Raw genomic sequence first — 25,150 nt, 5'->3', positions numbered from 1 at the left:
TACATCTTAAGATTCCAGTGATTGCAAGGATCACATTCGATAATGTAACATTTGTTTCATATAAATATAGTAACTATATCCTTTGGGATATGCAAAAGCCACACTGAATTGGCTTGGATAACGTATGGTAATAGGAGTACTATTTTCTTTCTGAAGAAAGAATATGATTGTGGGCCATAACTAGTTTTCTCTACTAGTTTGAACGAGTACAACATCTTTTGGACGCATTATCAGTGTCATTATATACGTCCTCACTTTTCAATAGGAACAATCAAGATCACAGACGTAATCCTTATGCTGATCTATAGTTGAAATGATTAAAAAATACCTAGTATAACCTTATATTTCTAGTGGAAGAATAAACTAATAAATTCTTTTGTTAGACTTCTTCTGGTCAGCTGTTATTGCCATAACATATATGCTTGTTCTACTACTATAGGAAAAGATTGTGGCTCAATAAGGTAAACTGGTTGATTATTTCAACATAAGAAAGCACATTTCATGGCATATGAGCACGTTAAGAAACTACATGTTGCACTTACCTTGCTCAGCAAGTGATATCAGGATGGAGTTCATCAAATCTCTTGGAAACTTCAAACTTTAACCTGGTCAAATTGAGCAAGGAATATATAAGGCAAAGCACCCAAATTATTCTCAATCAATCAACTAAACATCAAGAGGACAGTGTCTAGATATGGAGATGTTGAAAGGCTTCCTCTTTGCCTGTCTTGTTGGTTGTTCTATAGAAACAATAGTTGTTGCACAAGACGATCAATCAGGTATCATGATAATTAGTAGTATATCCGTTTTAATATATGTATGTATGTATGTATGTATGTATGTATGTATGTATGTATGTATGTGTGAGTGTGACCTATAATATTTAATTTTTCCCCTGTATGACGATGATGTTCTTTTTATGTTCATGTTTTACAGGATTCATAAGCATCGACTGTGGAATACTAGCAGGTTCTAACTATACTGACGTAATAACAGGCATATCTTACATTTCAGATGAAGGTTATGTCATTGGCGGAGTGAGCAATACCATATCACCTATATACCAATCCAATTCCCAGGAAATACCATTCCTCACAGTTACAAGCTTTCCTGTAGGAACTAAAAGCTGCTACACTCTAACCCCTGCTCAAGGGAATAATACGAAATACTTGATAAGGGCTAGTTTTCTCTATGGAGATTATGATGGAAGTAGTCAATTACCAAATTTTGATCTTTACCTTGGAGAAGAATATTGGGATACAGTCACAATATCTAATGCTTCTATACCAATTTTGAAGGAAGTTATACACACCCCTTCCACTGACTACATAACCGTTTGCCTTGTAAAGACAAATGCTACAACTCCTTTTATTTCAGCCGTAGAGTTAAGGCCATTGAATTTTACTACATACCCAACTCTAAATAAATCATTGAATCTTATTGGACGTCTGAATTTCGGTTCCTTAACCAATCTATTCATTAGGTACGTTTATTTAATATTTTTAATTTCAGAAGATCAAGGTCTTCCCTTTCTATACTAAGATCTCGTTATTGAGACAAATTTAATTAAATTTAACTTTTATATATATCCGACAACATTAAAAATATATTTTTTATAAGGTTTGTGTAATTTTAATTCGCTGTAATAAGTCAATACTATCTTTTGTGTGTTAGTTGTAATTGACTTTTGGATAACATGATATATGATATAAAAGCTTTTATTCTGTGAGTGTATAAAAGTTAAACCAGTTTTTACTAGCTTGGTCCCCCATGATTTTTTTTTTTTTTTTTTTTTTTGTGGAGTTACAATACTTGTCTATTTATACCAGATGGATATATTCGTTAACAATTAATTGTTTGTTTTCTGTTTAAATACATAGGTATCCTTATGATGCATATGATAGAATTTGGCTACCATTTCCATGGGAGACAATGGCAACAATTAATACAACTCAAGACATAATAGAGAACAGTTACCGAGTACCATCGGCGGTAATGAGCACGGCAGTGACACCGACCACCGCCACTAACACGGTGTCGTTTTCCTGGCCGGCTGACAATACCACAGACAAGTATTACATATACTTGCACTTCGCCGAAGTCGTAGAATTGATTGGGACACAAAAAAGGGAATTCAACATTTATATCAATGATAACCTCTTTTATGGACCTATGTCTCCGGTATATCTGTCGACGACGACGATATTCACATTGTCTCCAGGCTATGGTTCCGAAAGATACGATGTTGTAATTAACAAAACAGCCACTTCAACACTTCCGCCACTAATTAATGCTGTCGAAATCTATATAGAGATGTAGTTTGGTAGACAACAAGAAAATATATCAACAGTCTGTCTGCGGTGTGGACTGAAATAAAGGAATTTAGAATTTTTGGGCTGTGTTCTTGTTGTACCTTTTTTTTCTGCTTTCTCCTTATCTACCAAATTGAGAGAGATTGAGTTCAATCCTAATTAATGATTAGATTATTTTAGTTAAATGAGTTGTTGGTGCGAAGATAGCGATTTTTAGGGATGATATGTAAAGATTAGCCAGTACTTATTTTATTCTGAAATTTTAAATTAAAAATCTTAACTTCAGGACACTTTTATCCTGAAAAATTAAAGTGAAAAACTGAAATTCAGGACATACTAGTTAATTCCTAAATAGCAGTCCTGTAAAGTGGCTACCTGCTGCCATTTCTACCGCCTACGCCACGTCTGATAACAACCAAAGATAGATAAGATAAGATGAGGTTAGAGGTTAAGCAACTCATTAACTAAGATCTGATAGTTAATAAATACAGCAAATAAAAGAAAAGAAAAATAAAGTAATAAATGAAGAAAAAAAATTAGTTTAAACTTTTATGTGTCACAAATTGTTTGGCTCAAAAGTTAACAATATACTTTGTAAGCTAGAAAACAATCAAAAGTAAGAGAAGGGTAAATCGTAATCAAATATAGTAGACCTAGAGATGTAAAGATGATGTTATTGTTGTAGATCTAGTATTATAAAGTGATAATATGAACTCAAGAGAATATGTTCTTTTGAGACAGAGATAGAGAGAGTCGGAAAATGAGAGAGTTGTATTGTTCAAGAATCACCCCCCTTTACAATGTGAAGGTCTCCCTTATATAGTAAGAGACCTTTCTCGAAATAATCAAAAAGTTACAAAAATAGGTAACGTTTTCATAGTGAAGACACTGAGTCCTAAACGATGTCGCTTTTGTCCCCACGTCCGAGTCGTACCCATACATTAGTAGAAGTATACTTACTGGACGTACCCTTCGGCGTAGAGACGTTGAGGGCCAAATTTGACCCCATACAGTTAGTCCCTCCGCTCGTTGGAGGCGTATCTGGTAGACGTCTTCAATGGGCGGAAATGCAGACCTCATCTTTAGAAAATTTGACCTCACTATGGGGGCGGTGACGTAAATGAGGGGAAATATATGGCATCGTTGAGCTGCTGACGTGTGGACCCCTTTTCGAAATGACGTCATCGTCCGCATGCGTCGTAATTATACTTACTCCCGAGGCGGTTCAGAGGGTGATGTGATGTTCTGGTTTCCCGCGCCTGTTTTGAATCATGCCCCTTCGATTTCTGTGCATCCTAACCCTATAAATAGAGGGAAGGTTCAATCCATTTCATCTTTCGAACCTTTGGAGAACCTTTTCTAGCTTCCTTTTTTACCTTCCTTTCTAGTAACCGCTAATTCGTGCGAGACTCTCCCACTTCTGTTGAAACCACACTTCCTATCGTCAGTGCTTCGTTTCTTACGTAGGATAACATGACAAAACGTGGACAGAGTAGTAAAAAGGCCAAAGATAATGCCCCGTCTAGGGTTCTGCCATCTTCCGGTGGTGAAGGGGAAAAGGCAGAGAAGGCCCTTGTTCCTCTCAGCGTAGACAACGTCCTTCCGAAGGAGATGCATGTTCGCAGGGATTTTCCAACTAAAAGCCCAGCCCTTCCCTGGGAGCACAGCGATTTATTACAATTCCACTTAGATGATCTTCGAGAGACGCACCATATTCCGGACCACGTGGAAATGGTTCCGGCCGGGACGGACTATGCCAATGTGCACTGGCCTGGGTACTGCACACTCTATGAGTACCCGTTCTTGATCGGTTACAATCTTCCAATCTACCCTTGTGTCCGGCTCAGCTCACTCCCTATACCTTGAAGGTGTGCCGTATTATGACCACTTATGCGGCCAGGGCTGAGTGCAGCGTCTCGGTCCACCACCTCTTACCGTTATTCAGTCCTGGTTACCTGAGGGGTACCATGCTGCAGTTAAAAAGTCGTGGCACAAGGGGCTTGGTTGTTAAAGCCGATGACAAGACCAACCGCCGCTTTTGGCATAAATATTTCTACATCAGGACGGAGCACCTGGTGTCGAATCCCGAAGGGTTCCCGGAAAGATGGAATCCAGAACGTAAGTATTTCTACTTGTAGAATTCAGGACTGCTTGCGCTTTTGACCATACGGCCATTGTGATTTCTTTGTTTTTCCCCCCTTTTTATTCGCAGCGAGGGCTTCTCCACCCCAGTTCATTGAAAATATTAAATCGTGGGTGGAGAGAATGATTCCGTATGCGGAGGAATGCCGCACCTGGGCTGCGTGTCGTGAACGATACGACCCGCCAGGTAACTCTTTGGCTACGGTTTGGAGGTTTCCTACGTTTTTGTTACCTGACTTATTCGTGTTGGCAGGTCGGAGCGCCCCTAAGAAGAAGAAGAAGAGCGTCGTTACCTCGCCTGGGGCGGGGACTGACTCTGAAGACGGATACATACCCTGTGGCTCGCCCAGTGATGGCGCTCCGGAGGTTCCTCAACCGCTGCCCGTGGCGGTGTCCACAAGTGAAGCGACTCCTTCAATGCCATCCCTGCGGCCTGTGGAGGAGACTTCTGAGGGCGAGGAGCCGCCGGAAAGGAAATGACGCCGGTTGATAACTGGCAAGGGGATAGCCACAGAAGACGAGGGGGCGAGCGAGCCCCGTCGGGAGTCAAGGCCACTTTTTATGGCAGATGACATCCGTTCCGGGAGGTCGGCTCCCCAAGGGAGGGCGGTTCCCAACGCCAGCCCAACACACATTCCGGAGAGCGGCTCGTCGGCTGCTGTTCGAGGAATTCTTGGATGCGGGTCGAGCTACTGAGGCGGAGGTTCAGGCTCAACGGCGTACAGCTCAGGTTGCCCGTGAAGCCTGCGGGTATAGTTCCGACTCCGCAGAACGGGCGGGCTATAATTTCGAAGACGTTAACCGTCTAGGGTCCGGGTCTTGGATCTCTGCGACCTATCAGGCCGAGGACGGCGGTGGACGAGATGGCGGTATGGCGGGGGACGATGAACAGAATGGCGAAGCCCCTTAGGACTTGTATTCATTTTGTTTTGCCGTATTTGGAGATGTAAATGGGTCCTTTTGTACATGTATTTTTGGATGATAATGGAAGTTATACTTTTGCTATTATTCTTTTCTTTTTGTACCTTTTATTTTCGGCCTTAATATTGTTGATGGCCTTAGCCGTGGGCGTAACTTCGACCGTCGTCGAGTTACTTGTCGTAGTCGAGCTGGGTCGACTTACTGACGTCGATGGCCTTAGCCATAATATCGTTGATGGCCTTAGCCATGTATGTAACTTCGACTGTCGTCGAGTTACTTGCCGTCATAGTCGAGCTGGGTCGACTTATCGACGTCGATGGCCTTAGCCATAATATCGTTGATGGCCTTAGCCATGTTCGTAACTTCTACTGTCGTCGAGTTACTTGCCGTCGTAGTCGAGCTGGGTCGACTTATCGACGTCGATGGCCTTAGCAATAATATCGTTTATGGCCTTAGCCATGTACGTAACTTCGACTGTCGTCGAGTTACTTGCCGTCATAGTCGAGCTGGGTCGACTTATCGGAGTCGATGGCCTTAGCCATAATGTTGTTGGAGATGGCCGTAGCCTTTTACACGTTGATGGCCTTAGCCATGTACGTAACTTCGACTGTCGTCGAGTTACTTGCCGTCATAGTCGAGCTGGGTCGACTTATCGACGTCGATGGCCTTAGCCATAATATCGTTGATGGCCTTAGCCATATACGTAACTTCGACTGTCGTCGAGTTACTTGCCGTCGTAGTCGAGCTGGGTCGACTTATCGACGTCGATGGCCTTAGCCATAATATCGTTGATGGCCTTAGCCATGTACGTAACTTCGACTGTCGTCGAGTTACTTGCCGTCGTAGTCGAGCTGGGTCGACTTATTGACGTCGATGGCCTTAGCCATAATATCGTTGATGGCCTTAGCCATGTACGTAACTTCGACTGTCGTCGAGTTACTTGCCGTCGTAGTCGAGCTGTGTCGACTTATCGACGTCGATGGCCTTAGCCATAATATCGTTGATGGCCTTAGCCATGTACGTAACTTCGACTGTCGTCGAGTTACTTGCCGTCATAGTCGAGCTGGGTCGACTTATCGGCGTCGATGGCCTTAGCCATAATGTTGTTGGAGATGGCCGTAGCCTTTTACACGTTGAGATGGCCGTAGCCGTTTATACATTGGAGATGGCCGTGGCCTTTCATACATTGGAGATGGCCGTGGCCGTTCATACATTGGAGATGGCCGTGGCCTTTCATACATTGGAGATCACGCTAGTCCAGTCCCTTTGTCATGCCAGTCGGGAGGAGTATGGAGTGGCTGGTATGATAAACTTGTTTCGCAAGTATCTCCAGGTGTCCCCTCTGCCGCCTCGTTAAAAACCTCCCCGAGAAAACCCAATTGGGACAAAACCCGGGTAAGGGAAAAAGAGTGCGACTCGGGAGACGCCTTTCAGAAATGGAAATACTTGAGGTGGGCGACGTTCCAATTGTTTTGGAGCGTTTTTCCTTCCATTGTTTCTAATTGAAATGCTTCTTTACTTGCTGCTGCTGTTATTTTGTAGGGTCCGTCCCAGTTGGTGCCCAGTTTTCCTTCGCTTGGGTCTTTTGATGCCAATGTTTTGGCTTTGAGGACGTAGTCTCCCACTTTGAGTGGTCTTATTTTGGCTCTCTTGTTGTAGTATCTTTCGACTTGTTGTTTCTGAGCCACCATTCTTATGTGGGCCATTTCTCTTCTTTCCTCGGCCTCATCGAGGTCTTGAAGTCTGTTTATGTCGTTCTCTGCTCCGCTGGTATGTGAATACCTCAAGCTTGGTTCGCCGATTTTGACTGGTATGACAGCGTCGGTTCCATAGACCAGAGAGTACGGTGTTTCTCCTGTGGAGGACTTTGGTGAGGTCCAGTGCGCCCACAACACTTTCGGCAGTAGCTCGGGCCATAGCCCTTTGGCTTCCTCGAGTTTCTTCTTCAGTATGTTCAGTATGGTTTTATTGGAAGACTCTGCTTGGCCGTTGGCGGCAGGGTGATATGGCGTGGTGAGTATTCGCTTAATATGCCATTTGTCGAAGAACTCGGTTATTTTTTGGTCGATGAACTGTCGCCCGTTGTCGCAGCTGATTTCTTTGGGGATGCCGAAATGACAGATGATATTCTTCCATATGAAGGCAATGACTTCTTGTTCGCGTATTTGGGCGTACGCTCCTGCTTCCACCCACTTGGAAAAATAGTCAGTTAAAACTAATAGAAATCGTACCTTTCCTCGTCCCGCTGGTAGTGGACCGACTATGTCCATTCCCCATTTGATGAAAGGCCATGGGGAAGTGACTGAGTGGAGTGGTTCTCCTGGTTGGTGTATCATGTGGGCATACTTTTGGCATTGTTCGCATCGGCGAACATATTCTGCTGCGTCTTTCTTCATAGTGGGCCAATAATAGCCGGCTCGTATTATGTAGCGTACGAGGGCGCGGTTACCTATATGGGCGCCGCAATGACCTTCGTGTACCTCTTCGAGCACTGGCCACGTTTGTTGCGGCCCTAGACACTTGGCTAGGGGTCCGCCAAACGTCCTTTTGTAGAGCTCGTGGTTTATCAGGCAATACCGGGCGGCCTGTACGCGGAGCTTCTTGGCTTCTTTTTTGTCGAGTGGGAGTGTTCCATCCTGCAGATAGGATACAAATTGGTTGTGCCAGTCCCAAGTCAAATTTAAAGAGAGTACCTCAGTGTGATCAATGGCCGAATGGAGGAGGGTGACCACGCTTTCTTTGTTGAAGTTTTTAGTGGCTGCGGCCAATTGTTCTAGGCCGTCTGCTTCAACATTCCGTGCTCTCGGAACTTGTTCGAAGCGGCACTCGTCGAACTCGGTCATTAATCTGTGGATTTCTGACTGGTATTTTTGTAACCTCTGCTCCTTGATTTGATAAGTCCCGGTGACCTGGTTCACCACGAGTTGAGAGTCGCAATCGAGAACGAGTCGTCGAGCTCCATACTTGATGGCTAGTTTCAAACCTGCAATAACAGCCTCGTACTCAGCTTCGTTGTTAGTCATCTCGGGGCATCGTATGGACTGGCGAATTGTTTCGCCCGTGGAGACCTCGAGAACGAGTCCTAGTCCCGATCCCGAGGCATTAGCGGCGCCATCAGTGTAAAGAGTCCATAGGTCGGCGTTGGAGGGGGCACGGCATGCCTCTAATTGCGCCTCTGGTAGCATCTCTGCGCTGACGTCGTCTATGAAGTCGGCGAGTACTTGCGACTTGATGGCGTTTCTTGGATGATATGAGATATCGTCCTCACTGAGCTCTATGGCCCATCTGGCGAGTCTGCCTGATAACTCAGGCTTGTGTAGGATACTTCTTAAGGGGAAGGTCGTCACTACTTTTATGGGGTGGCATTGGAAATAGGGTCGGAGCTTCCGCGAAGCTACGACCAATGCCAAAGCTAATTTTTCAAGGTATGGATACCGTGTTTCGGCGTCCACTAAGGTTTTGCTAATATAGTAAATAGGAGATTGCGTACCTTCATTTTCACGAACTAGGACTACGCTGATGGCGACCTCGGATACGGCCAAATATACCAGCAGGGGCTCGCCTGGATTTGCTTTGGCCAGCAGTGGCGGCGAAGATAGGTACGCTTTCAATTTTATTAAGGCCTCGACGCATTCCTCATTCCACTGTAACCCATTGTCCTTTCTCAGCACATTTAAAAACTTATGGCATCTGTCGCAGGATCGTGAGATGAACCTAGACAAGGCGGCTATTCGCCCCGTCAGCTTTTGCACCTGCTTTTTGCTGTTCAGTATCTCGGGTATTGCGTCTATCGCCTTGATCTGATCTGGATTGACTTCGATACCTTGTTGTGATACGAGAAACCCTAAGAATTTTCCTGAGGCCACGCCGAAGGCGCATTTCTCGGGGTTCAGTTTCATCCCGTACCTTCTCAATATCTCGAAGGCTTCTTTCAGATGGTCGATGTGGTCCTTTTTTCTTGTCGACTTTACTAGCATGTTATCGATATAGACTTCCATAGTCTTACCGAGCTGCTCTTTGAACATTTTGGTGACCAGTCTCTGGTACGTAGCCCCTGCATTTTTGAGCCCGAAGGGCATTACCTTGTAGCAGTAAGTCCCTTGGTGGGTGATGAAAGTTGTCTTCTCTTGGTCCTCCTCGGCCATCATGATTTGATTGTAGCCGGAGTAGGCGTCTAGGAAGCTCAGTAGCTCGTGTCCTGCAGTGGCGTCGATCAGTTGGTCGATGTGGGGTAGTGGGAACGAATCCTTTGGGCATGCTTTGTTCAGATCAGTCAAATCCACACACATTCTCCACTTCCCGTTTTTCTTTTTGACCATGACGACATTGGCGACCCACTGGGGGTACTTTGATTCTCTGATGGAGCCGTTGGCCAGTAACTTGTCTACTTCCTCACTGACCGGTTCATTGATAGCGGCATTGAATTTTCTCCTCATCTGTCGCACGGACGGATGTAGTGGATCGACATTCAGCTTGTGGGTGGCGATGTCTCGCGGGATTCCCGGCATATCTGAATGGGAAAAGGCAAACAAATCTGCATGGTTAGTTAAGAATTCACGATACTTACTTGGGTTGGCGAGACCGTGCCCGATATAGGCTTTCTTCGTAAGAATGGTTTCGTCCAATTGGACTGGGTCGAGATCTTCAACCGTTGCTTTACAGGCCTCCACGACGTCGGGGTCTTTGATGGCGTCTGTTGTCGGGTTGACCTTAGTCCCCGACACGGCTAATTGCTATGCCTCCGCGCTCACCCTTTTTAGCTGTTGGGTGTGGGCGCAGTCTTGGGCTATTTGGTAGCATTCTTGTGCGGTGCGTGGCTCGCCTCGAATACTGAATACTCCCCATGGGGTAGGGAATTTGATCACTTGGTAAAGGCTTAAAGGGACCGCTCGCATGGCGTGTATCCACGGCCATCCTATGATGACGTTGTACGCCGTTTCTTGGTTCATCACGTGGAAAGTTGTTTCCAGCGTGACTCCTCCCGCTAAGACGGGCAGTGCTATTTCTCCGGACGTCCGTTCTACTGCATTGCTAAAACTGGTTGTATTACCCTATCCTCGAGTCCCATTTGTACGAGGACCCTTGGGTGGATAATACAGGCGCCACTTCCGTCATCGATCATGACTCTTTTAACATCCGTATCAGCGATACGTAAAGTGATAACTAAAGCATCATAATGAGGGAAAGACAAACCGTCGGCATCAGACTTATCGAAGGTGATACTATCTTCGAAGTCGTCATACCGTTCATGGGCGATGGTCCGCTTTAGTCTGTGTGTGGTGGCAAACTTGACGTTATTGATCACTGACTCGTCGCCGCCTCCGACGATCATGTTTATCGTGCGAGCTGGGGAAGGTGGCTTCGGCGGCCCGTGGGGTTGTTCTCGTCCGCGTGCAAAGTTGATTTTCCCTTTGTCACTGAGTAACTCCCTCAGGTATCCCTGGTTCAGCATCCTGACCACCTCTTGCCGTAGGCCTATGCAGTCTTCGGTTTTGTGTCCCCGTTCCTGATGGAACTCACATAGGACGTTTGATTTCCTTGTGGCAGGGTCTGATTTCATCTTCTGCGGCCACTGCACCTTGGTGCCCAGCTTCTCGAGTGCGTACATTATTTCTGAAGGAGATACACAAAAGTTATGGGCGGTTAATAAAGGGGGCGTACCTCTTTCGTTTTGGAGTGGGGCGACGTGTCGCTGTAGCGCGTCTGTATGCCTTGGTGGCGGATGGGAGGATCTGGTGTATGGCTGATGTCGATCTCTGTTGGAGCGGGGGAGTTGTTCTCGTCGTCCTTCGTTCCGTCGATCTCTCCTTGTTTCTGAGTGTATCGCTGTTAGTCGTTGGGTCGGCCCATTAAGATCATCCTCGTCCGCTCGTACCTCGGCACAATAGGCGTTGTGGATTTCCTCCCATGTGGTAGTGGGATATTTCATGAGGCGGCTCAGCAACTTCTTGGTTGCCCTCGAACCATCCCTGCTTAGCCCGTTCTGGAAAGCGGCAACTGCCATACCTTCCGATACGTTTGGTAGACTCATCCTTACCCTGTTAAACCTTGCTAGGAAGGCCCTGAGTCCCTCTCCTGTGGTTTGCCTGATGGCGAAGATGTCATTGACCCTGGCCTCCGCTTTCTTCGCGCCTGCATGGGCTGTGACGAACTTATCCGCCATTTCCTCGAACGTTGATATTGCCTTAGCCGGTAGCTGAGAGTACCATGTTAAAGCCCCTCCTGTCAACGTCTCGCCAAACTTCTTCAGCAGTACCGACGGTACCTGTTCTTTTGATAGGTCGTTGCCCTTCAAAGCGGTGACGTAGTGGATCAGATGATCCTCGGGATCTGTGGTTCCGTCATATACCCTCAAGTAGGGTGGCATCTTGAAGGTTTTTGGGGTGGAGTGAGGGGCAGCTTCTTCAGTGTATGGTTGTTCAACGAACCTTCCCACGTCGCGTTTTGGTAGCAACTTGGGAGCACCGCGGATCTTGTCGACCCTCTCCTGATGTTCCTTCATCTGATCGCGGAGCGCCTTGTTTTTATTTTCCATTTCTTCTATCTTCTTTAGGATGGCTGTTAGCGTGCCATCGTTGGTCTGTGTCTCGACGGGTTCGTTATTTGCTAGTGCAACTTCCGGTTCACCCACGGCAGCAGTGGTATCTACCGTTGGTGTACACCTGATGTTACTTTGTGGTGACCTCTCAACCAAGCCACTTAGAGTGCTTGTTAGCCATTTTTCCAGTAGCTTCTTGACCACTGAGGGTGCTTCTTAGCCGCAGATGTGGAAGCTCCTTTTTCGTGCAAGATCGTCAGATCTTCGGATGGGGAAGGTGAGATCTCTGCACCCGGTGTGATGCTAGGGGTTGCATTCAGGATGCCATCGTCACTGGCCTCGTTGAGAGGGCCAAGGAGATTGGTAGTGACACCCAATATAACTTTCGATCTTGTGTTATTTTCGGCCATCTTCTGTTTTTGTGTGGTGTAGAGAGTGGTAGTTGGTTGATCTCTAGGTGGATACTATGATTTTGATTCTCGAAATGCCCACAGACGGTGCCAATTTGTTTGGCTCAAAAGTTATCGATATACTTTGCAAGCTTAAAAACAATCAAAAGTAAGAAAGGGTAAATCGTAATCAAATATAATAGACCTAGAGATCAAAAATGAAGTTGTTGTTGTAGATCTAATAGTGATAATTTGAACTCAAGAGAAAGTATTCGTTAGAGATAGCGATAGAGAGAGAATATGAGAAAATGAGAGAGTTGTATTCTTTCTGAATCCCCCCCCCCCCTTAAAATGTGAAGGTCTCCCTTATATAGTAAGAGACCTTCCTCGAAATAATCAAAAAGTTACAAAAATAGGTAACGTTTTCCTAGTGAAGACATTGAGTCCTAAACGATGTCGCTTTTGTCCCCACATCCGAGTCGTACCCATTACGTTAGTCGACGTATGCTTACTGGGCGTACCCTTCGGTGTAGAGACGTTGAGGGCCAAATTTGACCCCATACAAAGTGCTACTGTTAGTGAATTATCTTTTTTCTAGTTTTAATCCTTTGTCCATTGTGGTAAATAAATCATCTTTGAAGGAAGTGTATAATTTACTTTACAAGGGGCAATTTTCATAGAGTTGTAGTACAAAGTTGGCTCGAGAATAAAAAGCATATTTTGCAGCCTTGTTTTGTGATCTAATCACTCTTTAATTTACCGTTGTTCTTGATATGTGTATATAAGTAATATAGAGTAAATAATGTTTGTAGTTGCTTTCAGGCGCGTTATTTAACAATTTTACCTTCTTAAAATCGGGTGTGCATTTCATGTGACCCAAATCCAAATCCCAAAACGTTGAATAAAATATGTTTAGGATTGCGGGTGCATTTCATGTGACACGATCCAAAGACATGTTTTAAACGACGTTCAACATTCTTTAAAAAATTGAATAAAAGCGGTTAAAAGCTAAAATTTGCACAGAGGTTCAAAATGTATTAAAATCAGATAAATAAACTAAATATAGCAGTTGAGCGACCGTGCTAGAACCACGGAACTCGGGAGTGCCTAAGCCCTTCTCCCGGGTTAACAGAATTCCTTACTCGGATTTCTGGTTCGCGACTGTTAAACAGAGTCAAACCTTTTCCTCGATTCGGGATTCAAACCGGTGACTTGGGACACCATAAATCTCCCAAGTGGCGACTCTGAATCTTTTAATAAAATGAATCCCGTTTCGATTGTCCTTTAATTGGAAAAACTCCCTTTATTATACTCTTTACGGGGTGTAGTAAGAAAAAGGAGGTGTGACACACATGACATACAGGCATAGAGATGCATTTTTCCTCATGCTGTACGGTATCACCTCATTCATGAATTTCTTCACACTGATATGTGGGCATAGAGAGGTATTTCACACATGCTATCTGGAAAGAAAATGAAACATCTTACTTATTGTGGAAAGTAATTTTTTTGGAAAAATTATAGTTATCAAACTATCTCATATTTTTCGACGATTTCGGTACAAGATTTGGATTTTCACTGATATTCTTGAAAAAATGGAACTATTTTCGGAAAATCTGTGAAAAAGCTGAGCATTTTATCTCTGAGTTACTTCCTTATTTATATGCTCTGCGTTGTTATGAATTGCTGTTGGTTATTGGTGTTAGATCCGACCTATGATCCATCTCGTCACTACTTTCAACCTAAGGTTAGGTTTGTTTGTTACTTAATAGTACATGGGGTCGGTTGTACTGATACTACACTTTTGCACATTGCGTGTATATCTTGGCTATTGTTGTTGTTCATGTGTTCGATGGTTGCTGGATTTGAAGATGTACCTACGTTCCGGTTGTAGCTGCCTCTTGTTCATGGTAGCCGTAGATTTATAAAATCCTGTTTATGTACTTTTCAAACAGAAGATGTATTTACTTCATATCAACTTTGTAAATTCTATTCTTAGAAGCTCATGACTTGTTCTACCAGACCTTGGAAAATGTATAAGATTCAGATAATTCCTTTGTTTAATTGTCTTATTAATATTATTGAAACTGGATAGTTATTAGTTCGCTTACCTAGCAGGTTGGGTTAGCTGCCATCACGACTAGTGGATTTTGGGTCGTGACAGATTGGTATCAGAGCTCTAGGTTAATAGGTTCTACAAGTCATGAGCAAGTGTCTAGTAGAGTCTTGTGGATCGGTATGATGACGTCCATACCTATCTTCGAGAGGCTACAGGGCATTTAGGATAAACTTCCCATCTTTCTTTCCTTATCGTGCGGCATTGATTCAGCTTGAAGCGTAACTCTTTGAATCCCTTCCACGCATTCGTATGCGCATATGAGCGCTCGGTATCAGTTGTGCATCAACGGCTTATGATTCTAGGGATGAGGTGTGAGATGTGATTTGAATATGCTGATGATGGGCTAGTCTGGAGGACTTGAGGCCAGGTTTTGACTGTACCTTGAGCACAGAGGTGTTGATTGTGTGAGCATGTGCTTTTGGATTTATATGTCCTGTAGTGTCCCTATTAGTGGAAATTGTGGCTGGATGGCTACGTTATGAGTATGATGTGACTGCGATATGTGCTCATATGGTTTGAATTTGACGAGAAGGGTTTGCTTGAGGTGTAGAAAGAACTATTGGGTGCTTGATTTCCATCTTGATTTTATGTATAGCCTCAATTTATGAGTATATTGGAGGATTTTTCATGTCATTTAGTTGTGAAAAGAATTAGGTTCTCATGCCTTGTTGGTGAGTTAAGACCCAGAAAGATTAAGTAATTGCATAGTAGTTGTGCTGTGAAAGGGTATAAAGAGATGTTAGTTTTAGGCGAAGCAGGTGGGTTATAACCTGCGAGGTAATATACGGATGTGTGATTTTATGATGTTTGGTGGAGGTTTTCTTTTCCACCAGTGGGTTATATTTTCGCGATTTGAAGTATTATACGTTAGTGTTTCACGAGCTTATGAAGGGTTTAGTTGAATTTCAGTGCGGGATTTTGGCAGCAACAGAGTATGGGTATTGTAAGTTATCAGATGCTTTATTCCTTGGCTTTGATCCAAGTGGGGGATTCTGCTATTGACAGGTTGATTGCACGGTTACGTGTTGTATTGGTTTCAGTTTGAGGTATACTAGTGAATCTGTTATGACTTGCAGAGGTTGAGTTCGAGGATGAATCGAGTAAAAGAATTTATGGATACGGCTTGTATTATATTTTATGGGTATATGGGAAACATTGAATGATTGAGTTGTTATTCATATAGGATGTAATGTGCATGGAGCAGGAATTCATTTGGTTGCATTAAGGTGGGGTTACTTCCTTGGGTGTTGGTGCTAATGGGGCATAGGTCGTTCAGTCCGTTTGGGCGGTGCAATTGAGATTTGAGTAGAGTGGATGCCTCTCGAGAACGTTTCTAATGGATTCAAGATTTATATGTGGCAATTGAGAATTTTGCGGATTTGTATATGGCTAGAGGCTGAGAGTTACATTGGATGGTGTCGAGACTCGCAGTATTTCTATATCATTATGGATTCTACATTTAGTGTCAGGAAGGTAAAATGAACGGATTTAGATTCGCAGAAGCTCTCTTCATTGTGGGTATCTTGGTTGTGGTACTTTTGGGGTACTTAAGAGGAAATTCAGCGGCTTATAAGCCTTAGGGCGGTGTGGTTCTATGCTAAAGTTTGTGGGGCAAGTTTTGGTTAAGGATACTAGTGTTCTAGAAAGGTAAAGTATCAATTTGAAGGCAATTCGGAAGGAACTCGGAAAATTAGGACAACTTGGCAGTAGGTTGGATCAGCACAGTAATGGATATAATCGGTTCCCTGCGTACTTATGATGCGGCTAGTCTCAACAGGTGTTTCGTGGCAATGCTCTTAGGTTTTGGCGACCTGCGTAGCTTGGTTGAGTTAGAGCGATTCAGTCCTGACGGTTTGGTTATGTGAAAATGGGATTCGGAGAGTTCTTGATGGTTTCTACCACGGTTAGAGATGTATATGGAATACTGCCGTGAGGAGCATGTGATGTATAGTGTCACGACCCTAAAACCGACCCGGTCGTGATGGCGCCTATCGTGAAACTAGGCCAGCTGACACAACTCCCAAATTAACCTTTTAATCAATAACAATCGTTTCTATGCCTTTAATTAATCAAATATCTCAAAATGAAAGTCTAAATGAACAGTGTGGAATAAATACACAAGCCCGACATCGGGGTGTCACAAGTCACGAGCATCTACTAAGGTCTGAACACAACTAAGAATCTAAAATGTACTAAACACAGTCTAAGGAAGACAAGAGGGAGAAAAGCAGTGCTGCGAACGTTGGGCAGCTACCTTGCTAACTCCAATGGCTCTGCCACTGAGCAATCAACACCCACTACCGGGTTTAGAAATACCCGAATCTGCACACAAGGTGCAGGGAGTAATGTGAGTACGCCAACTCAGTAAGTAATAAAAGTAAATGAAAGCTGAGCAGTAAGAAAACACGTAAGCCACGTCATAATGCTACAGCAAATACAGTACATTTCCAAAACAGTACAGAAATCATTTACTTCGTAAATCAAGCTCAGTTTCGGTAAAAATATTTTAAAACAACTTTCAATAGTTTCAAACGAGTGATAAAAACCATGAGTAAAAATGATAGAAACGTGAACAGCCCCTCGGGCAAAACATGTACCATCGCCCCTCGGGCATAATATCAACAGAACCAGCCCCTCGGGCTATCTCACAATCACTCGTAATCAGCCCCTCGGGCTATCTCACAATCACTCGTAATCAGCCCCTCGGGCATAACATGAATGAAGAACCGCCCCTCGGGCAACATGGATCAATAACAGCCCCTCGGGCTTCAATATGGAAATAACAACAGCCCCTCGGGCTACGACACATCACACACACTGGGTACCCGCGCTCACTGGGGGTGTACAAACTCCGGGAGGGGCCCCTTACGGCCCAAGCGCGATATCAAGCCATCTCGTGGCATAATCAAACAGGCTCTCGGCCTCATATCAATCACAAGCCACCTCGTGGCATAACAAATCAGGCCCTCTGCCTCCCATATATCACAATTCGGTACCACATGCTGCGGCGCGCAGCCCGATCCCATGATATCCTCACAACACAGGCCCTCGGCCTCACTCAGTCAGATCTCACTCAAGCCCCTCGGGCTGATAGTAAATCAAGTACTCGGCTCAAAATCATTTATGAAATCAAAAAGAGTGAATAAATCGAGTTACGAAAGTAGTAGTGTATACATTAAACCAAAACAGCAAGGTAGAACAGTAGTAAAAGCCCCTAAGGGTCCAAACAATTGGCACAAGGCCCAGACACGGCATTTAGCCCCAAACACAATAATATTTCCAAAATATAACAATATCAAGTAGTTTCCAAGTAACATACGCGACTTAATAGTCGTACGGGATGGACCAAGTCATAATCCCCAACGGTGAACGACCCCACGCTCGTCATCTAGCATGTGCGTCACCTCAAAGTAGCACAACGATGTGAAATCTGGGGTTTCATACCCTTAGAACAGTATTTACAATCATTACTTACCTCAATCCGGTCCAAACTCTAGTTCGCGATGCCTTTGCCTCTCGACTCGGCCTTCGGATGCTCCAAATCTATCCAAAAACAGGTTTATACCATCAAAATATGCTAAGGGAACAAAGTCCACTCGAAAATATCCAATTTACATCAAGAATCCCGAAATTGACAAAACCCGACCTCCGGGCCCACGTCTCGGAATCCGACAAAGTTAACATCAATGGAATCTTTACACTCTCACGAGTTCATACATATAAAATACATCAAAATCCGACCACAAACAACCCCTCAAATCCCTAGATTTAGGTCTCCAATTTCCAAGCACTAACTTCCAATTTGCTACTGATTTTCCATAGATTTCAACCTTACAAATGTTAAAATTCATCATAGAAACAAGTTTAGGGTTAAAAAAATCTTACCTCCATGAAACCCTCTTGAATTCCCTCTTCAATTTGCTCTCCAAAGCTTTCTCCCGAATGAAATATGGTGAAAAAACCACTCAAAATCGTGAAGAACCAAATGTATATTTTGACCCAGCAAAACCGCACCTGTGGTCCCACTACCGCTTCTGCGGTCCAAGACACCGCATCTGCGGTCTTCACTTAAAACCCAGGCGGCGCATCTACGATGCAAATCCCGCACCTGCGCTATCGCAGGTGCGCTTTCTAACCGCTTCTGCGGTTCCAGTTGACACTCTCCTTGGCCGCATCTGCGGCTCCAGTTTCGCTTCTGCGAGACCGCACATGCGGTCCCCTAGCCGCAGGTGCGGTTATGACAGCAATGGGAAAATCTTCAGCTGCTAAAACCCAACTCAAATCTTCCCGTCAACCATCCGAAATCACCCCGAGGCCCCCGGGACCTCAACCAAAAGCACAAACAAGTCATATACTACTATCCAAACTTATACTTCAAAACACCTCAAACAACATCGAATTAACCAAAGCACATCAGATTCAAGCCTAAGGTTCCAAAAGTCTTCCGAATTATGCTTTTGATCAAAAAGTCTACCAAACCTCGTCTGAATGAGCTGAAATTTTGCACGCACGTCACATTTGACACAACGAACCTACTGCAACTTCCAGAATTCCATTCCAACCCCTATATCAAAATCTCACCTATCAACCGAAAAACGCCGAAATTTCAATTTCGCCAATTCAAGCCTAAACCTTCCATGGACCTCCAAAATACATCCCGATCACGCTCCTACGTCCCAAATCACCTAACGGAGCTAACCAAATCATAAAAATCCAAATCCGGGATCATATACTAACAAGTCAAAACTTGGTCAAACCTTCCAAATTTTTAAGCTTCAACTGAGAACTGTTCTTCCAAATTTATTCCAATTATCCTGAAAACCAAAACCGAGGATTTACATAAGTCACAATACATAATACGGGCCTAGTCATGCCCGAGAACTGGGGAGCGAAGTGCAAAAGCTCAGAACTACCGGTCGGGTCGTTACATCCTCCCCCACTTAAACATATGTTCGTCCTCGAACGTGCCCATAGTTGTTCCAAAAGCCAACCAGTCGTTGTGTAACCTTACCATGCACATACCCGGGGGTGATCCCACGTCACCCTATCTCATATAGGTCCGACAACACAATGTAACTGCAATTCCACAATCCAACCTAGCCCATAAACCTTAAAACCACATTTTCACTTCTGAAATCATCCACAAGATAAGAATCTCACATCTATACTCTGAATAAGCCCGAACAAGCTGTAACAAACCATATCTGCAACCTCAGATGCAATTACATGATATACCACATAACTCAAACACTCGTAGCGATAACTTCTAATCACAGTAGTTGCTCAAAACAATCGAATATCGATAATAAACCTCTTATCAAATAAAGCCTTATTCAAAAACTCTCGTATACTGCCAATGATAAATGAAACACGTAGAAAGTCATAACCATTCCTCAGATCAACCATTCGTGAAGCCACTTTTCCTTTGGCAAGGACTATAGCAAATTTCTGAGCCGAACATCGATATTGTCCTTCCAACACGCTGAAACCGAATCCGCTTGTATTCATTCTGGATCACAACGATCTCATCTAATCCAACACAACTACTCTGGTGAAATGACACATCAATACAATCTAAAGCCACAACTCGTACAATCCGCGCACCAATAAGCAACAATCCGAACGTACTCAAATCATGAAAAATGACTCAAATGAGAGAGCTGTACTGCAAGCTCACCAGTACCACCACACACAATGCTGAGAACTTGTCACACATCGTACAAACAGAACACACGAATCTAACCCGAAGGATCATACCTCCACATAATGTCGCTGCAATGCGCGACCCTATCCAAACACTGGTCCACATGAAACACCTCAAGTCACTACGCTCAAAATTGACTACCACGCGCAATTTGATGTCTAGAACCCCAAGAAAATCATCATAACCACGACGAAGCAATTGACACAACATTACACAGACCCGAAAGGACACAACCGATACGCCACCCGCCGAGCAATACCCAATACTCTTCACGCTCGAATCCCACTGATAGACCCCAATAAAACCGCACCACATGTGCCTATAACCAACAAATCCTAACGCCTCGCTACACGGAAAGGTAACTCATAGATCTCCCCAAATCACTAATAAGCTCAATGACAATTGAATCAACACATCCCTCAACAACACAACTCGGAGTCAGCCAAGCTGACTCGATGTAGAACACACATCCCTATTGGCCTACCAATGAACCCCTTATCAAGGAGTTCCTGAAGCTGCTCCTTCAACTCCTCTAACTCTGCCGGTGCCATACGATATGGTGCCTAGCGCCAAATCAATACCGAAATCAACAACCTTGTCCGGTGACATGCCCGGAAGCAGGAAACACATCCGGAAAATCCCTCGCCACCGGAACTGAATCAATGGTAGGAGTCTCTGCACTTACATCCATCACGAACGCCAAATAAGAAGGACAACCCTTCCCAGCCTTCTGCTGGGTCTTCAAAAATAATACTACCCTACTGGGAACATAATCCGTCGAACCTCGCCACTCACTCCGTGGAATTCCCAGCATAGCCAATGTTGCTGACTTAGCGCAATAGTCCAGAATAACACGATGCGGAGACAACCAGTCCATACCTAATATTATCTCAAAATCCAACATACTAAGCAACAAAGGTCCACTTTGGTCTCCAAACCTCCAATAGTTACCTCACAAGTTCGATATACGCGGTCCACAACCATGACCTAACCTGTTTATGAGAACTCCCAGTCTCCAAATCCACACAACACACGAATTACCATATACGATCCCAACTCCACCGTCCGAATATACAACACACCTCTAATACACAATCCTCCCACGAGTGGTACTCCTATAATTCTTCTGTGCCACCAAGCAACTCGAATATCAGTAGTCGATCCAACAAGAGAGTGCCGCAATACTAATAAAGTATCCTCAACTCAAACACATCACCCTTTCAAAAATGTATACCCTCATCAAGCCACACCAATCAGTGATCTCATTCATCTAGACATCTGAACTATCCATGCTACCTAAGAATTTGTGACCTTCCTTTCAAAACTGAATCGACCTTACACATGCAAATTTCAATTCTACCCAACATACCGCATATACCATACCACCCTAGGATAAACATGAGAACTTCATATCCCTTCCGAGCCACAAGCAGCTACGTACTCAACTAGCTAAGAACTTTCCAGTGATCCCATCCAGGAGAAAATCACTATACATCCCACGCTCCTCACGCTCGTAGCAAATACACATCTCTAACCGTGGTAGAAACCATCAAGAACTCTCCGAATTCCAATTTCACAAAACTAAACCGTTAGGACTGAATCCTTCTAACCCAAGTAAGCTACGCAGGCCACTAAAACCCAAGAGCATTGCCGCGAAACACCTGCAGAAACTCATTACCTCGTAAGCATCCAAAGAACTAATCATATCCTTACCATGCCGATCCGGCCTACTACCAAGCTATCCCATCTATCCAAGTTTCCTTCTGACTTACCTACAACTTGATACTCCTTCTTGCTATAACACCACAATTTCCTCAACCCAGACTCACCACACGAGACCCAAGCATAAAACCACACCGTCTAAGGCTCATAAGCCGTTGAATACTCTCTTAACTATTCCCAAAAGCACCACATTCAAAATACCTACCCTGAAGGGACTTCCTGCGAATCCAAAGCCATTACATTTACCTTCCTGATACTGATATATAGAATCCCATAATGATATGGAAATACTACGAGTCTTGACACCCTCCAAGGCAAACATCAGTTTCTAGCCAAATATACAACTTGAAAATCTTCAATTATTACATGTAAAATCTTGAACCCATTAGAACCATTACGAGAGTCATCCACTCTACTCAAACCGCAATTAGACTGATCAAATGAACCGAACAACCTATGCCGCATTAGCACTCCGACACCGCAGAGTGTAACTTCACCTTAATGTAACCAAGCAACTTCCTGTTCTATGCACCGTACATCCTTTACTAATAACAGCTCAAGTCATTCCACGATTCTCATACAGCCATAAAGCATAACCTAACCTTTATTGAAATTTTCCTTTACTCGAGCCATCCTCGGTCTCAATCTCCGTAAGCCATAACCGATTCACCAGTACGCCTCCAACTGGAACCAACATAGCACATAACCGTACAATCAACTAGTCAATAGCAGGCTCCCCCACTTGGCTCGAAGCCATAGATCAGAACACACAATAACTCATAATATGTTTACTCTATTACTGCCATAATACCATAGTGAGATTAAACTCAATCCTTCATAAGCTCGTGCAAGACCGACCATCTAAGACTTCAAATCTTCTGCAAATCTCACATTCACCCTCGTAACAGTCAAGCCCACACTCTTAAGTGATCAAAATTCAAATTGTAACACATATATTCACTGGCAAAAGAGGTCTTCCAACAAACAACATAAGGATCACACAGACTTCAGAACACTTCGCGGGAGATAACCCACCTGCTTTGCCTCAAACTAACATCTCTCCATACTCCCCATGATCATATTATTACTCGATCACTTACCCTACCTAAATCTGAACTTACCCCACGACATGGAGTTTACTTTATTCCACAACTAGACAACACAAAAAGATCCTTCAACACACCCATAACTCGGGGCTACATAACAAACCAAGTTGAAAATCAAGCACCAAATCGTTCTTCCTACCCTCAAGCAGACCCTTCTCATCTTATTCAAATCATATGAACACATCTTGCAGTCACATCATACTCATCACATAGTCATCCAGCCATCACTTCCACTAATAGGGACACTACCGAACAAATAAATTCAAAAAGCACGTGCTCCCACAATCAGCACCTCAACGCTCAAGCTACAGGCAAAACCCGGCCTCAAGTCCTCCAAACTGGCCCAACATCACTGCACAGAAATCACATCTCGCCCCTAAATCCGGGGATCACAAGCCGTCAATGCACAACTGATATCGAGCACTCATGTGCGCATACGAACGCGTGGAAGGAATTCAAAGAGTTACACTTCAAGCTGAATCAAAAATGCACGATAAGAATTCAAGAATGTGGAATTTTCTAAAGGTTCTGCAGCCTCCCGAGGATAAGTACAGACGTCTCCGTACCGATCCGCAAGACTCTACTAAACCTGCTCATGACTCGTGAGACCTATGTAACCTAGGCTCTGATGCCACCTTATCACGACCCTAAAACTGACCCCGTCGTCATGGTGCCTATCGTGAAACTAGGCCAGCCGACACAACTCCCGAATTAACCATTTAATCAATAACAATCATTTCTATGCCTTCAATTAATCAGATATCTCAAAATGTAAGTCTAAATGAACAGTGCGGAATAAATACACAAGCCCGACATCGGGGTGTCACAAGTCACGAGCATCTACTAAGGTCTGAAGACAACTACGAATCTAAAATGTACTAAGCACAGTCTAAGGAAGACAAGAGGGAGAAAAGAAGTGCTGCGAACGTCGGGCAACTACCTTATTAACTCCAATGACTCTGCAACTGAGCAATCAACACCCACTATTGGGTTTAGAAATACCTGAATCTGCACACAAGGTGCAGGGAGTAATGTGAGTACGCCAACTCACTGAGTAATAAAAGTAAATGAAAGCTGAGGAGTAAGAAAACACGTATGCCACGTCATAATGCTACAGCAAATACAGTACATTTCCAAAACAGTACAGAAATCATTTACTTCGTAAATCAAGCTCAGTTTTGGTAAAAATATTTTAAAACAACTTTCAATAGTTTCAAACGAGTGATAAAAACCGTGAGTAAAAATAATAGAAACGTGAACAGCCCCTCGGGCAAAACATGTACCATAAGCCGCCCCTCAAGAATAATGTCAACATAACCAGCCCCTCGGGCTACCTCACAATCACTCGTAATCAGCCCCTCGGGCATAACATGAATCAAGAACCGCCCCTCGGGCAACATGGATCACTAGGGGTGTACAGACTCCGGGAGGGGCCCCTTACGGCCCAAGCGAAATATCAAGCCATCTCGTGGCATAATCAAACAGGCTCTCGGCCTCATATCAATCACAAGCCACCTCGTCGCATAATAAATCAGGCCCTCGGCCTCCCATATATCACAATTCGGTACCACATGCTGCGACGCGCAGCCCGATCCCATGATATCCTAACAACACAGGCCCTCGGCCTCACTAAGTCAGATCTCACTCAAGCCCCTCGGGCCAACAGTAAAACAAGTATTCGGCTCAAAATCATTTATGAAATCAAAAGGAGTGAATAAAAGCGAGTTATGAAAATAGTAAGAAAAATAGCATGACTGAGTGTAAACATTAAACCAAAACAGTGAGGTAGAACAGTAGTAAAACCCCTAAGGGTCCAAACAATCGGCACAAGGCCCAGACACGGCATTTAGCCCCAAACACAATAATTTTTCCAAAATATAACAATATCAAGTAGTTTTCAAGTAGAATACTTGACTTATTAGTCGTACGGGATGGACCAAGTCACAATCCCCAACGGTGCACGACCCCACGCTCGCCATCTAGCGTGTGCGTCACCTCAAAGTAGCACAACGATGTGAAATCCGGGGTTTCATACCCTCATAACAGTATTTACAATCATTACTTACCTCAATCCGGTCCAAACTCTAGTTCGCGATGCCTTTGCCTCTCGACTTGGCCTCCGGATGCTCCAAATCTATCCAAAAACAAGTTTATACCATCAAAATATGCTAAGGGAACAAAGCCCGCTCGAAAATTT

General features: G+C 44.1%; 1 protein-coding gene across 1 annotated transcript; it reads left to right on the top strand.

The window, feature by feature from the left end:
* On the top strand, positions 587 to 2,453 carry LOC109231236 (putative leucine-rich repeat receptor-like protein kinase At2g19210). The gene is made up of 3 exons (XM_019396826.1): positions 587 to 779; positions 937 to 1,483; positions 1,881 to 2,453. The coding sequence occupies exons 1-3, from the start codon at positions 695 to 697 to the stop codon at positions 2,317 to 2,319; spliced, it is 1,071 nt and encodes a 356-aa protein (XP_019252371.1). The 5' UTR covers positions 587 to 694; the 3' UTR covers positions 2,320 to 2,453.

Source organism: Nicotiana attenuata, chromosome 8 (genome assembly GCF_001879085.1).
Source record: "Nicotiana attenuata strain UT chromosome 8, NIATTr2, whole genome shotgun sequence".
In the NCBI taxonomy this organism is placed as follows: domain Eukaryota; kingdom Viridiplantae; phylum Streptophyta; class Magnoliopsida; order Solanales; family Solanaceae; genus Nicotiana; species Nicotiana attenuata.
Note: the sequence above shows the minus strand (reverse complement) of the source record. Positions and strands in the feature narration are given on the sequence as shown.